Source organism: Musa acuminata, chromosome BXJ2-2 (assembly GCF_036884655.1).
Source record: "Musa acuminata AAA Group cultivar baxijiao chromosome BXJ2-2, Cavendish_Baxijiao_AAA, whole genome shotgun sequence".
NCBI lineage: Eukaryota > Viridiplantae > Streptophyta > Magnoliopsida > Zingiberales > Musaceae > Musa > Musa acuminata.
In genome coordinates, this window is record NC_088339.1 from 4,907,495 (window position 1) to 4,926,838 (window position 19,344).

Below are 19,344 nucleotides of genomic sequence, written 5' to 3' on the forward strand. Positions count from 1 at the left end.
GCTTTGAGAGCGGTGTCCTCTTCTTGGCTTGGGGACATTCACTCTTGTAGTGTCCCGGTTTTTCTTGCATTCGTAGCATATTATTTGATCTTTCTTGGGTTCAAATTTATTTTTAGTATCATTTTTAAATTTATTTTTTTTTATGAATCTTTTAAATTTTCTTATTAAGAGTGTCAAATCATCATCAAAGTCTTCATCACTTGAGTTTTTTTTCAAGTGGTCTTCTTGTGTTCTCAGTACCATATCCTTCATGTTCTTTGGAAGGGTGTCCTCAAGCTCTTTATGAGCTTTACATGTCATTTCATAGGTTATTAGTGACCCAATTAGTTCTTCAAGAGGAAAGTTATTTAAATCTTTGGCCTCTTGAATGGCCGTTACTTTAGGGTCCCAATTTTTTGGTAGGGATCTTAAAATCTTATTAACAAGTTTAAAATCCGAGAAACCTTTACCAAGTCCTTTTAGACCATTGATGATATCCGTAAATTGGGTGTACATGTCTATAATGGTCTCACTCGGTTTCATTCAAAACAACTCATATGAATGCACCAAAAGATTAATTTTTTACTCTTTCACTCTACTAGTGCCTTCATGAGTCACTTCGAGTGTGTGCCAAATGTCAAAAGTTGTTTCACAAATCGATACTCGATTAAACTTGTTTTTATCTAATGCACCAAATAAGGCATTCATAGCCTTTACGTTTAAAGTAAAAGTCTTCTTCTCCAACTCATTTCAATCATTTATTGGAAGAGAAGACTTTTGAAAATCGTTTTCGATAATGTTCCAAAGCTCAAAATCCATTGAAATTAGGAAGATCCTCATTCTAGTCTTCCTATATGTGTAATTCATCCCATTGAACATGGGCGAACATGTAATTGAATGCCCTTCTAGGTTGCCAACAAATGTCATCTCTCTTGGGTTTAAAACCAAATGAGGGTGAACCTTGCTCTGATACTAATTATTAGGATCAAGAGCGGCACTAAGAGGGGGAGTGAATTAGTGCAGCAGAAAATTTTTACGATTTCAAAAAACTTGTTTCGATTAAAACCAATTCTGTCGAGAATGGTTTCGATTCAATCTGTTTCAGAAAGAATTTGAACTTAAAAGCTTTCGTGAAAGTGCAAGAGAAGACTAAGGTGATTTGCAGTAATGTAAATTGCACAAATGAAAAGCATCGATTTCATAAAGTCTTCGTATGAGTAAAGTCGGTCTCGGAAGGGGTTTACTTGAAAGTGTAAGTGTAGTGAAAGCAAGATGAGGAGAAGAAGCACTTTGCTATGAAATGATTTGCAGTTAAAGAAGATTGCTCAAAATGAAATGCAAACTAGATTTAGAGTGGTTCGGTCAACGTGACCTACATCCACTTTCAGATTCCTCCTCTAACGAGGTCTCTGGCATCCACTAAAAGCCTTCCTTCAATAGGTGAAGACCGAACACCTCTTTATAGCACTTTCTCCTTATCCCGGGTTTAGGAGATGAACCCTTACAAGTCTCACTCCTCTTTCTTAGATGGTTACAAGGCTTAAGAGATGAAGGAGGAGAACTCTAACTTTTACAATACTTTAAGGCTCAAGAACTCAAGATTATGCCAATAGGTTTCATGTCCCTTTCATGCAGGAAAGGGTGGGGTTTTTATAAGCCCCAATAGCTTCAAAAATGAAGTCAAAAAGTGTCTAATCTCGGATTTCCAAGGTCCTGGCGGTACCACCACCATTACTGGGCTGTACTACCGCTTGACACCTGACACTGGGCGGTACTACCGCTCAGTCTGGGTGGTACCACCGCTGATAGGGGTGGTACCACTACTGGCAGCAATAACTGCAGGCGGTGCCACCGCCTGACAGCGACAGTACCACCGTCCAGAATTCCTAGGAGATCGAGTCTCCCAAGCGATGCTACCGCCGGCCAAGAATCCAGGGTCTTGGTTCGGCCTTGAATCCAGCCCAAACCAGCCCAATTTAAGGCCCAATTGGCCCCTAATTAAGTTAGTGAGATTTTTTCCCAAACCTAAATTTACGCTGAAACTACGATAATTAAGACATGATTACTACACTTCATGTTCCGGTGCATCAATTGCTCTTCCAACGAGCTTCCGGCGTACTTCCAGCGAACATCCGACGAACTCTCGGCAATGCTCCGACGGACTCCCGGTAAGCTCCTGAACTTTGCGACGATCTTCTTGGCGACTTCCGACGAGCTTCTATGGTAAGCTCCTGGACTTCTCAGTTGGTTCCCGTAGAACTTCCGACGAACGTCCGGGCTTCCGTCGAACTCTCGAACTCCCAATGAGATCTCGATCTTGAGTCCGGCATAGCATCTGCTTTATGTCTTACTGCTATCATAGTTAATCCTGCACACTTTTCTCAACATATAGATTAGATCAAACAAATTATAATTGACTTCATCATCAAAATCCAAGATTCAACAAATCATTGTATACCGATTCTTTCGAGCAAACCTCTAGCAAATACTCGGCTATATCGGTATCCACATCTCTAGAAGGATGAAATAGAAAGAATTATAAAAGATATGCTCAAAACAAAAGTTATTCGACTAAGTTGTAGCCCCTACTCTTCACCGGTGCTCCTTGTACGAAAGAAGGACGGAACATGGCGAATGTGTGTTGATTACCAAGCTCTCAACGGCATAACCGTCAAGGATAAATACCCTATTCTAGTAGTAGATGAATTACTTGATGAATTAAAGGGAGCGTGAGTCTTTACAAAGCTGGACCTTCGATCCAGGTATCATCAAATACGAGTATACGAAGAAGACATACCGAAAACCCCCTTTCGAACACACAACGGCCACTACGAATTTTTGGTAATGACCTTTGGTCTCACCAATGCTCGCTCCACCTTCTAGAGCCATATAAATGATATTTTCTGGAATTATCTTCATAAGTTTGTGCTAGTTTTCTTCAACGATATCCTTATTTACCGCCCTTCTCTTTGAAAGTCAATTTCAGCACTTATAACTTGTTTTGATGATTTTACGAGAACATGTTCTTTTTGTCAAAAAAATCAAGTGTAACTTTCTTTAATAGAAGGTAGAATATCTTGGGCATATCATATCAGAGGAAGGTGTGGTGGTGGACCCCTCCAATATTGAAGCAATGCAGAATTGGCCGACCTTGAGGAACATAAAATCGCTATATGGCTTTCTCGGTTTAACTGGCTACTACTGCAAGTTCATGAAAAAATATAGAAAGATCAGTGCACCCCTAACTTCCTTGCTAAAAAAAGATACTTTCCATTGGTCAGACAAAGCCACCACCACCTTCGACGAACTTAAAGCCGCAATGATGACAATGCCCGTACTAGCGCTACCCGACTTCGGCAAGACTTTTGTCATTGAAGCTGATGCCTCCGGAGTTAGAATTGGTGCTATGATAATGCAAGATGGCCACCCCCTCACTTATACTAATAAGGCATTATCTCCTTCCTATCTCAGGATTATTATTTACGATAAGGAGATGCTCGTGATTGTGCATGCGGTGGCCAAATGGAGATTCTACTTAATCGAGTGACACTTTTAAATCAAGACCGACCATAAAAGCCTAAAATATTTCTTAGAGCAGAAGATATGTTCTCCCGAGCAGCAAAAATGGGTAACAAAGCTTGTTGGATATTATTATGAAATATCTTACAAAAAGGAGAAAGAGAATGTTGTTGTAGATGCGCTTTCGCGGCTACCCGAGCAAGCTGAATTTTCGATCATTTCACTTCCGACCAGCAACTTCCTTGAGGATATTAAAAGAGAATGGAAAGAAAATCTAAAGACTAATAAGATCATAAAAAAATTGGAGGGAACACCAAGCTCCGTGGCTCATTACAATTGGGACTCAAAAGAATTGCGCTATAAGGGACGCATTATGCTTGTGCCAAATTCTACTTGCATAAAGACTATCCTTCAAGAGATGCATTCCACACCTACGGCCCGGGCACTATAGGTTCCTTAGAACCTATAAGAGAATTAAGAAAAAATTTTATTGGGTAGGGATAAAAAATATTATTGCTAAATTTGTGGCATAATGTGATGTATGTCAACGGCATAAAGACGAGATAATGGCAAGTCCCGGAAAGCTGCAACCTTTACCGGTCTCGGACTAAATATGGACTGATATATCAATGGACTTCATCGAAGAGCTTCCCTCATCACAAAGAAAAGGTACAATTTTTATCATGGTGGATCGCCTTACAAAGTATGCTCACTTTTGCGCTATTCGTAATCCCTATACTACTTCTAGTATTGCTCAAATCTTTGTGGAAAATATTGTAAAATTGCATGGGATGTTGAGATCTATTGTAAGTGATCATGATAAAGTCTTTATGAGTAGATTTTGGATAGAGTTATTCCAAATGCAGGGCACTAAATTGAAAATGAGTACAATGTATCACCCACAAACCGACGACCAGACTGAAGTGGTGAACAGGTGCTTGGAGACATACCTCAGTTGCTTCACTAGTGACCACCCAAAAGAGTGGACAAAGTGGCTTCCCTAGGCCGAGTGGTGGTATAACATAACTTATCATTCATCCACAAAATGTACTCCCTATGAGGCTATGTATGGTCAACCTCCCACTGTGATCCCAAAATATGTGTTGGGCACCTCTAAAATAGAACAAGTAGACATGGAACTTCAGGACAGAGACAAAATGCTGAAGTTACTAAAAGATAATCTCACTACAGCTCAAGCAAAGATGAAACAACAATATAATCAACACAAAGACGAAAGATAATTTTCAGTACGAGATTGGGTCTTCCTACGACTCCAGCCATACAAGCAAACATCAGTCCAGAACAGAGCATCTATGAAGCTTTCACCTCGGTTCTATGGACCCTACCAAATTTTGGAGAGCATCGGAGTGGTAGCATACAGATTGGACTTACCCGCCAGCTCCCAACTCCATCTAGTCTTCCATGTGTCATGTTTAAAACTTAAGTTGGGACAAAATGAGATAGCCCAAAGCCATCTACGAAATATGACTACCCAAAGAGAATTCCAGATCCAGTCGAGTGTCATTATTGATCGACGGATCGTAACTCGACAACGACGACCCACTACTGAAGTACTAATACAGTGGGCAAACTTACCAGCAGAAGATACCACTTGGGAGAACTATGATGACTTGAAGATCAAATTTTCAGAACTATGATGTCTATTAGGACTCTAGCTAGGAGAGTCCTAATTGAGAGGGGCATTCATGTAAAACCTACCTAGCCGACCCCTATTAAAGAGGTGAAGAGGCCGGCTAGGGTTAGGCATTTATTTCTTAGAGAAGTATTAGGAGTTGTAAAGGAATAGGAGTCTTGAGTAGAAGTCATATTAGGAGTTGGTAAGAAGTAGGAATCTTGAGTAGGAGTTAGGGTTTAAAAGCCCTATAAATAGCCATATATTCATCATATTTTTTCAAACAATAGATGAATCTTTTATGCAGCCTTTGAGTAGCAACTTGGAGGAAGAAACCCCTATGGAGTTCCAAGGAGGTTGATCCCCTAAAGAGATCAACCCCAAGCATAGAATCTACAAGGATTCTAACATTTGAATGCCAAGTGTTTCTACGAGTGCTTGTCTCGCTTTGATACCATATGTCATGCATTTAATTGGTTTTGTCTAAGTCGTGCGACACCCTTGTGTGTCCGTCCGCAAAGGTCAGTCAACCCAAAACCTCCTATGATCCCTTAGGACCTACAAAAAATAAAATGGGTTAGAGAAAATGCCTCACTCGGGATTCACAAGCAATCATTTCAGTAAATACTTTATAGCCAATGCAAATTATAAATAGACTTTACCAGCTTTGAACGGTTACACAACAAAGGATCCAAAATGGTTCACTCATAGAAGTTTTTTTTTATTCTTGTTCCTAAATCAATAAGAATATATATTTGAAACCCTCCTTTTAGATAAGTTGATTTAAAATGGGTTTGGAATCCATTTAATATTTTCGAATAACTTATAGTGTTTTTGTTTGAGTTATAATGGTTTGAGCCTTTCACCATAGTAATATTAATATGTTTATTCTAAAACATTATAATACATATTTAAATCTTACATACGGAGAATCAGAGTAGTTCATCTTCTGATAGCTCTCGAGTTATATTGTCATGAGAATATTCTAAGAATTATGACAAAGACAGAGCCCTCCTTTACAAATAACAAAATAAAAGTACTTTCCTGAGAAAAACACCCCCATGAATTCACTCTTTGTTATCCTCCATCTATACATGCAATTGAACCAACAGTATCATCAGTCATGGTAGAGGACAAAGATCTCCATCACCGACGTTGGAGACGGTCATTTCTTTTGAAAAGTTCATCAACTCGGAGTTCGTGCTCAAAATCATCAAGAAGCATGGTCCGTTGGATCCCAGAATACTAATAACTGAAGAGGAAAAAGAAAAAATAGATAACTCATCCTCCGTTGTATGAACTTTCAAATCGACATACGAAGACTAAATGTACCGACAACTTCAGATTTATGTTTAGGTAATTTATACCCCCAAAAAAAAAAGTAATGAAGCTTTATCGTATGAGGCCTCATCTTTGGTTTTTATCAAGAATCTTTTTTTTATGAAAAATCGATTAATACCCTTGAATCGATCTAACTGAAGATAGATGGATCCATGAGTTTGGCTTAGCCCGATCGGATTCTAGGTTTGATTCAATCAGATCAATTCTTTTGATTCAAATCAGATTGATTATGAGTCAGGTTGATTAATGTTAGATCTTCCTCTTAAAAGGTAAGGTTTATATTTACGAGCTATAACAATTGAGTATAACCCTATTATAAGTTATCTTGGTGAAGAACTCTTTCTTTGATGATTGCACTTGATTTCTTCTCTCTTCGGTTTGAGTCAAATGGTACTCAACCCTTGCCTTCCTCGAGTTCATCAGTGTTGATTGTAGGTAGTAAACTCATCTCCCCTCCGTTTGTGTGTTTTTTTCTCATCGACTTCGACTCCTTTCTCTTTGACTTTGTCGGTGCTCGATTTCCCTTCGGCAAGAGGCTCGATGAATCATTTCTTTAATGATTTTCTCTCCAACTTTTCATCTTTTGTCCCTGTAAGCTTCTGCCCTAACATTTTACTCTATAATACCTAACTATTTAAGTGATTTAGAGTTATCGATCAATTGAATTTAGGATTAGATCAATTGACTTTTTGGATCTTTATCTGGTACTACCAAACAAACGGTGGCACTACTTATACCCAATGCCTTGCTAACCAAAGGTAATGGTACCACCCTAGATTAGGTGATAGTACTATCTAGAATTATTAAATTATTTTTTAAAAATTTATTTCAGAAATTATCTAAAAATAAAAATAAATTAACAAAATAATACTAAACATATTAGAATTATACTATAATTGTTATAGAAAAGTTTCAATAGATTTAGAGTGTAATTACTAGAATTATATTCGCTTTACACTCACATTACATTGATAATATATTTAATATAGAAATCACATATTTCAATAATTAATGGTTCTAATTCAAAAAAAAATAGAAAAAATGATACTAGACATGTAAGAATAGTTTTCGATAAGTTTGGGTATAATTCTCCTATTTCCTACCTCATTGGTGACGATGATCGTGATCACTATGATGACCTCCTATGACAATGTCACCATCGTAGTTCAATAGGCCTCCTTTCCTCTTCTCTCTGATGACACTCATCTATTGTAGCTTTAGATGATTAGGGTTCACGGTCACGGTAACGACGACAAAGACCACGACAACCGCAATCACCACTGACAAGAAGGATGGCAACGCCATCTTATTGAATTGATGTAGTCTGATTTATGCCGAACAAATGGGTTCAACCCAAAACAACTATAGTCAACTCAGGTCGATGAACATTGATTATTTTTTTTATTTTATAGAGGATTATAGTATAGAAAAGAAAAGATACCTCTCAATAAAAATAAAATATAAAGGCATCATCTAGTAAAACCTTATTATTGGATTTTTTTTAGTTAAATTATATTATATTATATTTTTTTCCATTTTATAATATCAAATAAAAGTTGGCACAAGAGAATGTTACCATGCCCATATCTTGTGTTTCATTAGGAATAAGATGAATGGATAGAATAGTAAATGTGATGTGACTGAGTGCTACATGTATGAGAGAGAGATTGAGACGGAAATACGCCCGACGCAAAAAATTACAAGTAGCAATTGCATGTAGAAACAAATCTGATAAGTAAGAATTGCATATGTGTGTTTTAGATGATTATCTATCTAGATGTAGGGGAGAGAAAAAAAAGGAGGTTTTCACGATCCAATTTCCTTTTACTTGTTTACAACACGATTTGCAATTAGAAATTCTACATCCCAAATAATATCACAATGAAGATTTTTATTTGAACCTATTTGTATTATTTATAATCTTATTTTAATTTTTTTAATATTTAAATATTTCTCTATAAATATATGTAAACATTATTTTTCTTTCTTTTTTTTCCTCGTTCTTCTCTTGGAGCAACGAGCAATGCCTAGCGACAATTGACGGATGAGCAAAATGAGCAACCAAATAAGGTTGGATGATATCGAGTAGGGTTTCTTATCCACTTGTGTTAGATCATCGAGCGACATAGGACGACATCAAGCAATGAGAAAGTGATGCACTAGGCAACAGAGGGACTATAAATAATAAAATTATATTTTATTTTTTGTTTAGGGTTTGCCAATAGAAAAACGCATTGCCTAAATTTTTATTGCAACATATATGAGTTTAGTTGTACATAGGCATATTGCAAGTGACCTACTTAGAGATTATAGAACAACTAAGAACCAACTTAGAAATAACAAAACAACTATAAGTTAACTATTTGTTTCTGCCAATAGCATAAACCAATTTGCCTAAATCTTCTACTGATTTGATCTTCGGGATGAAATGATAGTGATAAAAAAAAAATTTGAGACAGAAATAGAACCATGGTTGTCAAAACCATTGGATCATTTGGTCGATTGGTTTGATTGCATGTATAGTTTATAATATATTAAATAATTTAAAATTATATATATATATATATATATTAAAAATAGTAAAACTAAATAAATAAAAAAATAATGTAGAAAGTAATAAAAATGATAATATCAACCAGTAACAAAATTGTCATGATAAAGAAAGTAACAAAATCTTTGTAGGAACTAAATTTATCCAATTTGAAATCAATTATTCAATGATAAAGAAGAAATACTTTATATAAAATAATTGTCATGACTTAAACAGCATATAAATCTTAATCAAGATAGACACTTTTTAGTCATCAAAATGGTGTAGTCATCCTACCCCAGGAATCTCGATTTTGTTTTATAATCTGAATTTTTAAACTTTATTTTGTTTGTTGCAATATTTGTTTCATTTTTTTCCGTATTCATTTTGATCCTCAAATTCTTAAAATCCAAGTAATTAAGATTGAAGGCATCATTTTCATGATTAACTCTAATTTCATGAGTAAAGCTGATCATAATTTATTTCTCTTGTTAACTCTAATTTCATGATCAATATAAATATTCTTTTGAATAAATAATTAAGTTAAGAGTATTTAAGTAATCTTTTGCTTATTACAAAACAATATCGATTTTGTATAACCCGATCGACAAGTTATCCAAAAACTCGATCGGGTCAATCAGTTAGTTCATACCCATTTTTCAACACATCTTATCCGATAAATGAATCAGACAGACGGTTGTGTTTAATAGTCTGATTTCTGATTTGTTCAGTTCGATTATCCGATTTGATCTGATAAGTGATGATTATGATTAAATAAATAGAAGATCTCGTATAATGTACATTACAATTGATGATGTGGATCAATTATTATTATTATTATGGCCTGCATCTTGCATTCTATATGGGCAGGAAATTAATATTGATGATAAGCAACTTCTTTAATGGGTAGCTCAACACCTACCCATTTAAAATCGATATTGCTTGATCAAATAAATCTTGTTTTCGAGAACCCATTATTGTAAGCCCAACAATCATTTTATATAATTTGTTTATTAATTGAAATTTTAGATGCCGTTGATACCTTTTAAATATTTATTGTAAAAACTTTACAAGTAAATTAGGTTTTCATCTATCATTTCAACTCAAACTACCAACAAGAGTTTTTAACTTGAGATTTTTCAGATATAATATATATATATATATATATATATATATAAATTTTAATTTAAAAGATAACAATATGATTGAGTTTATTATCATAAACTCTTGATATTAATTTTATAATTAACGTGATGTGAGCTTAATTTCATAAATCTTATCATCTAATTAGACCAAGATTTCTGTTTAATTCAATTAAATTAAACTTAGATCATTTCAAATATATATTTTTAAAATTGCTTAAAATTATAAATTGATTAACTGAATTGGATTAATCATTTTCGGATCCATTTGGTTAGGTGAATCTAAATCAATTTCACTATCTTACTTTAATCTAAATCAATTTTGATTGGGACTGACTATCTTACTTTAATCAAATCAAATAATAAAAATAATAATTTGATTGAGTTCAACCCTTAGCGGTTTGGTTTGAATCGGTTTGAATACCCATATTATTAACTGATTCAATTCACTCATTAAATATTTTAAACTTCAAAAAAAAAATAAATATAATTGACTCTTTAAAAATTTAGTATAGAAATCCAGAACTTTAAAGGTCATTCAAAGTCCTTTTCATGTTTTATAAGATGAACAAGAAAGGAAATATATTATATTTATTATTATCTCATCCCCGCTCCTCTTGTCACCATCCACTTTCTTTATATTATAAAAATTATTTATTTATTTTATATTTTAATATAATGTATAATAATATTGGACGATTTGCCAAGAAAAATCTAAGTTTTGGTTTTTGCTTGATATCATCCATGATTTCTATATTTGTGAAAGTGAGCTCATTCCCTTGATAAAAATATAAAAAAAAATATTTTCAAACCATGATTTCCTATCAAAATCTAATTTGGGTGAAATTTATAGTGTTTTAAACTAATATTATTTTTCAATAGAGTATAATATTTTTAATTTGTACTACTTTTGAATAGAGTTATAGTATTTGTAAAAACATTAATAATTTTTTATTATTTTTATTTTTATAATGAATTATTATAAATATTATAATATTTTTAAAAATATTTAGACCTAAATTTATGTCAAAGTGAAAAAAAAAAAATACAGTAATCTTCTTCGAAAGAGTTGTCACTGAGCAAGGTATTTTTTTTTATCATTCGAAAGAGTTTTAGAAATGAGGGGTGCTCTATCCCGGAAAAACTTAAAACTTATGACTTTTAGTGAAAAATTACCCAACAATATTTTATTTTTTCCATATTTAATTAGATCCAAATCCTTTATTTTATAAAAATAATTAGATGTTTTATATTTTTAATATAATATGTAATAGAACTGGACAATTTCTTGGAAAAAGCTGTAAATGTTAGATTTTTCTATATTTCCTCCTAAATATATCATTCTCTTTCTAAAATGCTAAAATGCCCTTCTAAGAAATTGTTTCCTTGCAAAATCCAGTTGGGAGTAGGTTCAGTATTATAGCAGTTTTGAATATAACCACAATGCCTTTTGTTTATAGTATTTCATGGTAGAGTTATAGTATTTTTTGTTTATTTACACTATTTTTTGAATATAGGTATGATATTTTGATTACTGAATCAAAAATATCTTTTTATTTCTTTATTATCATTGCTTCACAATAAGTTATTATAAATATGATAGGATTTTAAAAATAGTAAGACCTAAACTTAAGACAAAGTGAAAGAAATAAAATTTATCATGATTTATTTTGAAATATGTAAAGACATTCATAAATTTCAAAATAATTAAAATTTTCCTGTTAATAATGTTTTAACACCTATGAACCTATAATAAGTTGGTATCTACTGTTAATTTAAAAAAAAATAATTAAAACAGTTATAATATTTTGATACCGTGGCAAAAAAAAATATTGTAAGTTTATTCAAAAGTATTTTAACTGAGAATGATCATTTTTAATAAATAAAATAAATATTATAATATTTTAAAAAAATTATAAGACTAAATTTAAGGTTATGTAAAAAAAATAAAAAAGGAGGACCTTTCATCCTTTATTTTGATATGTTAAAATATTCACAATTTTTCATTTATAATCAATCACTTAAGAACTCACAAAGAAAATATTTTACAAAAATCTTAACACATATAATAAAGTTAATATTCAAAATTTATGATAATTTAAACTAATTAAGAATGAGTAGGATTATAGGATTTTTAATTCAGCAATAAAAAGAACACTATAAACGATCTCTCTATTTGACATAGAACTAACTGGTTTGATCGGTCGAGTCTAACTGGGTTTCGACGAGGAAAATCAAAATTAAAAATTATCAGCTATCAATGAGCTCTCTTTTTGAAGTATTTCCTAAAAAAACTTAATCAATGGCATTCATCGTTTCAATTAATAACCTGCTTATCTATTTAAGTTTTGATCGAGTGATTGATATTTGGTTCAGTTTAATAATTATAAACAAAAACAAATATATGTATCGACGGAAGAAAGTATCTATCGAAATATATAAATAAGTATATATATATATATATATATATATATATATATATATATATATATATATATATATATTGTTGGTGAATAAATGTGTATGAGTCGACATGGTTTGGTGAACAAATGGTTCGGACTGACTTAGCACGTGAGGGTGCTCGACTCGGTTGTAGCACGACATAACATCGATTATCATATGTCTTGGACTCTATATATATATATATATATATATATATATATATATATAACATAGCTCGTCAATAGCGTACAGAAAATGACAGTGTGGTACTATAATACCAAGTTAGATTTCTTTTCTCAAGATTCCCTATGCTTTCTTTTCTCCTCATGTTTCAGGCTATCGATGATCGTAATGGGGGATGAGTCGTCTAGCATTTTTGTCACGACTCTGCCTCGATCCGAGGGAGGAGGAACTTTAGATTCTATAAAGCAAAAAGTACCGCAGCGACGACGACGGCTTCATATCGTACATATTATTATCTATATTATTAGAAAATGGGACATCAAACAATTTAGCTTCTTCAAAAAAAAAAAATATATATATATATATATATAAACATTCTGCCTATCCCATTTATGACATTAGACAAAGTGTACTAATCTGAGGATGGTTTTTAACGAAAATAAAATTCACCATAATTTAGGCTAGTCTCGAATTAATATAAATAATTTAGTCCTTGTCGTTCTTAAGGAAAAGCTTCAAGTATGTTATACTGGTTGAAGTAGTAAAAAAAAAAAACCCTTCTTTTTATTTTACTTGTAGGTACAACCTCTGTAAATTTGATTAAGCTTTTTTATAGAATCACATTTAAACTGATTTGTAAGAATATTTTGGTCCCTGAAGAACATTTTGAGCCTATGTATAGCAGTAAAAGTTGGATATTATTTTGCACATCTCTCTGTCTCTCTAATTTTCTGACCCTTTTTCCTCTTCTTCTTGAGTGTCGTTAGAAGTGGGTGTCTGCGCCTGATACTGTCCTCTCTTGTGCATCAATAATATATATGGCAGCAGAGAGAGTGAAGGGTGATCGATTTAACTAAAGCAAGAAAGCCTCCTTTCCATCAAAGTTATTCAGATAAGCTCAGGCAAGGATGGCTTATCTGTGGCTATTATTAACATAGGGTTAAGAGAGCAGAGAGAAGCCAATGCAAAGATTACACAAAGAAGACAACAACAAGTGAGCATTAAAGCTCTCGATCCTTACATCAGTTAACAAATAAGGGTCCACTCCACCGTGGGTGGAACCTACATGAAATCATGGGTCAATGACTTCGTCTAATGCCCTAAGGAGTTGCTTTGCTGCAAAGGTTTCATAGAGAATGGGTCACAAATCAAGCATAAATTTTTATTTTTTTTGAATCAAAAAAATTTGTGGAACAGAATAGAATAGAATAGAATAGAATAATGCCAAATAACAAAAGCACAGATCCTCATTCACTTCAGATTTGAGCTGCAGATAAGAGTCATTTTCCAAGTATACTTATTTTTAACCCAATGCACTTATGATCAAATTTTATCTACAACTCATGGAAGTTCTCACTTACATCAATTAATGCCATTTGTTGCCAGACTAGCATATTTAATACAATTTTTGCAACATTATAACTTGTAAATTATCTCTGAAAATTCTTTCCAAGTAACATTAAGCATCATATTAAATGATTACCTTACCTTAGACAGGAAACTTACAAAGGGATCCGTAAAATAATATGACACTGAAAATGAAAAGGAACTAAAATTTGAGACTCCAAGTGATAAATTGGCTATAAACATGTAAAGTGATCAAATAAATTGATGTGTGTGTGTGTGTGTGTGTGTGTGTGTTTGAGAGTGAAGCGTGAAAAAAATGGTTGATAGAAACCACCCAAAAAAAAAAAATTCGAGTAATTCAGGCATAAAACGAATTCTACGTGACAAAAAAGTTTGATCTTTTCAGCTAAGAAAAAGATTCAGAATACATTTTAACTTTTTTCTTAATGCAAAAAGGCATTACCAATACAAAATTGTAGTACGTTAAAGAGCTTGAAGAATGAATTAAGTGAGAAATTTATGCCGTATGAAATGTGACCTTCCACCTCTTGGAAATAACTCACACTGCAATAAGCACATCAGGACAGAGAATCAATCCGAGTTAGGGAAGTAGGAAGTCCCCCGCCTTATCTCTCTTCCATAGCGGACATCACTGCATTCAGTGCTCGAGTTGGAATGGCAAAAAGATTTGAAGTGGACGGGAGACAATTAAATTCCTAAAGTGTTAGTCGATGCAGACACAGCAGCAGCAGCAGCAGCAGCAGTGGTGTGAGGAGGATCACGACCTCCTTAAAGAAGAAGCAAGTGCGCAGGTGTGCTACCAGATGTCTGCTTATGTGGCGTGAGGAGTTCCTCAGAAAAGCTTGGGGAAGTTTTTTTTTTATTCCGTCTTCAAGGAGTGATTTGTCAACAGATCTAAAGATCAATTAGAAGTGGAGATTGTTTGTTTTTGTTTTTTTAAAGTGATACAACAGGAGGGATTTGAGTAAAAAAACTGCTACTGATGCCATCCATAGACCCACCACAATAATTCACAATGTTTTTAACAAAGACACCTCTCTCATCACCATCACCATCACCATCACCGTTCAAATCCATGGAGTCCAAATTTTGTGGTGACTTGAAAACTGGACCACCAGAATAGGAACAAGGGAGTCTACCGGCCTACAGTGAAGGAATATACGGTCACTTGCGAGCTACCATGTCGATTCCGGAGACTTCCCTCCCGAGCCATGATCCAAGTCTACAATCTTTAATACTACAAGTCGAGCAATAATATGCACAGCAATCACCACCCCACCAAAGCACGATGCTACTTGCTGAGTTTGAAAGGTGTCCAGCCCTTCACTTCGATGGGTGGGGAGAGAGAGAGCAGCAGCAGCAGCAGCAGATGGGAGTCAGGGAAATGGGTTTCGAAAAGCGCACGACAGTGCGTGTTCCCTTACTTTTGTTGCAATGATGGAAGATCGCAACGGATAGAAGAAAAAGAAAACGATACAAAAGTATCAGCCAACGGAGCCGTCGCCGTCGCCATCGCCATCGCCAAAATCTACCGCCAGAAGATACAAGTGACTGTGGCTTTGTGATGTCTATCTATATCTCCCTTCCATTTTCATAAACATTACTTACTAGATGGATACCTCTCATTCGTAGTGGCGCAGTGCATGAGCCAATCAAAATGAGAGAGAGAGAGAGAGAGAGAGAGAGAGAGCGAGCGAGGGAACACTCGGCCAAACAAGAGGCAATTTGAGAAGGTTCTTCACAGGTGTTCTGCCGCCCACGAACGTTGAGCCACGCCTCCAAGCCCTTCCCACAGGTGGTGTTCTTCGACGCCCACTGTTATTTAATTGGAGAAGAAGAACAAACTAACTTTGGCCACATTGGGCGAATCAAACAATTTAAAGCTGCGGTCCTAAAGCCCAGAAACCACTTCTTCCTCACCTCACCGGTTTTCTAGTATCAACAACAGATGTGCACGCATTGAATTTGAATCGATCAACCAAAAGGAAAAGGTAAATGTCAATTGAATAATGAGGTGGCTGTTGAACTTGAGATACTAAGCAGCACGAAATCAGTTATCTTTTTCTCTTTTATTCATTGAGGCAGCATCAATAGAATCAAAATTACAATAGCCTCGTAACGAAAGAGTGGGAGGAGCAAAAGAACAATAAGAACTGAATAATGCAGATTAAACCCGTAAAAGAATTATAAACCCTGAAAATTTGTAGAGGGGAAGCAGAAAATACTACCAACTGCGGAAATAGATAGCCGAGCTGATTATAGTATCACATTGGAGGTTATGTTGAAGCGGCCGAGGAAAGGATTTAACGCGGCGGCAGCGGCTGGGTGGTCAGGCGACAGCGGGCTCGTAGAGGTCGTAGGGCGCCCAGAGGTGATCCAGCGGGCACGGCCGGTTCGAGTCGAGACGCACCCATGGCTTGCCGCTGCCGCTCCAATGGAGGAGGCTCACCGGACCCCGGTGGAGGTCCCGGCAGCTGCCGCGGACGTTGTCCCCACCGAGCCCATGCTGATTCCACCTGTGATCGATCGGCGCCACGTGCCCCGCGAACACTAGCAGGAAGGGCGGCAGTGATCCCAGCTCGTAGATCCGGCCGGCGCCGCCAGTTGCTGCTCCGCTCTTCTGCACCTTCATCCACCGCTCGATCCGTCGTGTGTACCCGGAGCGCCGCCACCGGACCAGATCGAGCACCATTACACCCGTGTTGAAGTAGCACGGCCGACGGCCGGCGAACGTGGCCGCTAGGCGCCGGTCGGACCAGAAGCGGGCCGTGAAGTACTTGGTGAAGTTGGCGTGGCAGTACTCCGGCGCGCCCACGGGGCGCGACCCCAGCCCCGTCCGCCAGAGCTTGCCGATGTCGTCGACGACCACCAGGTCGGAGTCGAGGTAGATTACCCGGCTCACGCACCGCTCGAGGATCTCCGCCAAGTAGTTGCGCGCGTAGTTGAGTGGCTGCTCCAGGGCCTGCCGCACCGACGTCGAGATCAGCCCCCGCACGCGGTCCGGGTCGAAGTAGTATGCTTTGAGGCGGAGCCCTGGTAAGGAGGACCGCACAACCGGCTCCAGCCCTGGCTCCGAAAGCAGCAAGTGGAAGAAGACGCTCTCGGGGCAACGGGCATGGGTGAGCACCGAGTGAACCGCCGCGATCGAGCCGCGCAGGTATTCCTCGTCGAGCGTGATGGCGATGTGCACAAGCGACGGGTCGCAGACACAGGTTCCGTTCGCCGATGGCGGCTCGCACTCAGCGGCATTGTGGAATATCGGAGCCCTCCGGAATCGGGAGCCGTCAGCGACGCCGGAGACGGCGTCAATATGGTGATCGTAGCCGCCGTTAGAGATGCCGAGGTAATGAGACGACCGGATGGCCTCGGCGGGTGGGAAAGATTGGAGGGACGGGGAGAGGACGACCATGATCATGGCAGCGGAACAGAAGCCGGAGAGGCGGACGACCCACAGCATAGTTCCGGCAACCCAGCGGCGGCCGCCTCCGCCGCCACCGTAGCAGCCCTTCCGCTTCCGGCGCCTCCGGATCTTGAAACCAGAGAGATCGGCGAGGTGGGCGATGACGGACACCAGGAGGAAGGCGAGGGTTCTCCTGATCCCCGCCAGAGCGAAGGAGTCGGTAGTACCACCTTGCTCGACCGAAATCAAGGAATCGAACGAGGTTTAGGGCCTCAATGCCCGGATCCCTTGGGCTCGAAGCGATCGCCCGAGGCGAAAGCCCCGCGGAACCCTAAAAGCGAGCGGGAATCCATGGACGACGAGGAGACGGAAGGAAGCGCTGCGGTAAGCTGACTCGCGGTACACTCCTCCGCCATTTCCCCTCAGTCTGCATCGTGTTTTATTTATTTATTTATTTTTTTCTTTTTATTGTTTTCTTCTTTCTGGAGGTGGCAGCGAAGTGCCAGCGGCAGAGCAGAGAGATAAGACGAGGTAGAAGTAGAGGTGGAGAAAAAGCGATCCTCCAAAACCATGCAAGAAATCCACTGGTTTATAATCGTGCTTTCTTCCGCACCATTACTTGTATGCGCGCAGAGGGAAAGGGCTTCCTTCATCAAGCGCCCACCCCCCTCCCGATGCCATTTAATATCGTTCCCGTGATTCATATTAGTAACTTAACAGGTGCAACTAATGGTCTTTATTTATTGACCGTATGGGAATTAACTCGTTTGGTAGTCCCGGGGAGCACCGGCGAGGCGCAGATGGTCCACTGACAGCGACGAATCAGGACCGTCCACATACCTTTCAGGGGGGGGGGGGGGGGGGGGGGGGTGGTAATACGGTCAATGCAGAATATGGATAGTCTCATCCTGTGTCGTTTGCCACGTTAATTCTATTTTCCCCGACAAGAAATCCACGTTGGGGGGTCGAATGACGAGAACACCCCTCGAGGCTGGACGACGTGGCATACATAAACTCGCGCGCATTCCTCCAATTCCAAGCGCCGGGGAGACGGATGGATGCGCGGGGACGCACGCGATGGTGGAGCCTCGGAGGCCGAGTGGGCTTCGTGATTCGTGCGAGGCGATCGCCAGAGTTCCGTGCGCCAGGCTGGGGCGCACTTGGGGCCGTCCCTCGGCGGGGACGCGGCCCTTCATCCCTCTTGAGCCGATCCGTTACAGACCTCGAATCTCGATCGCTCTTACAATTCGTACGATTACCTGCCACGACGCCGCACTTGTTCCTCACACGCTCATGTGTCCCTTCTTCGTGCAAATCGACAAGGTACCGGATCCAATCCTTGAGCTCGGCAACCGAGCTGTCACGAGTGGGGGGAGCAATAAAGTGGCAAAAGAGAGTGCGTGAGAGTTACGTGAACGCCGGTGCCGGGCGAGTGCCCCGCCGAGTCGACCGACGTTAGCTTCCCGTGAATGGCGTTTGGTGGGCCTCCAATCGGGAGCATTTTATGACCACCGTTACGGGGAAAAGAACAATGAAACAGCACAAATGAAATTGGTAAAAGGATCTAAACGTGTGGTTGGATGAAAGCGTTTCCCAAGGGAATGAAATAGCAATTCCTTTGTAGTTAGTAGCCGATCTTCGAGTTGGTTTGCTTCTCTGCTGGGAGACAATGATGGCATCGGAGGTGCAGAGAACGTGACACGCGACTTGTAATCCTTGATAGGATTGCTTTCGAGTACGGCAATTCTCTCCACTTTCTAAGACCATCATGCGTACCTTTAGTTTTCGCAATAGAGACGATTGATTC

At 38.0% G+C, this 19,344-nt stretch overlaps 1 protein-coding gene across 1 annotated transcript; it reads right to left on the minus strand.

Annotated features, from left to right (window-relative positions):
- Positions 1-16,173: 16,173 nt before the first annotated feature.
- On the minus strand, positions 16,174-18,179 carry LOC104000943 (probable galacturonosyltransferase-like 7). Its single transcript, XM_009423111.3, has one exon. The coding sequence runs from the start codon at positions 17,592-17,594 to the stop codon at positions 16,467-16,469; it is 1,128 nt and encodes a 375-aa protein (XP_009421386.2). The 5' UTR covers positions 17,595-18,179; the 3' UTR covers positions 16,174-16,466.
- Positions 18,180-19,344: the final 1,165 nt, after the last annotated feature.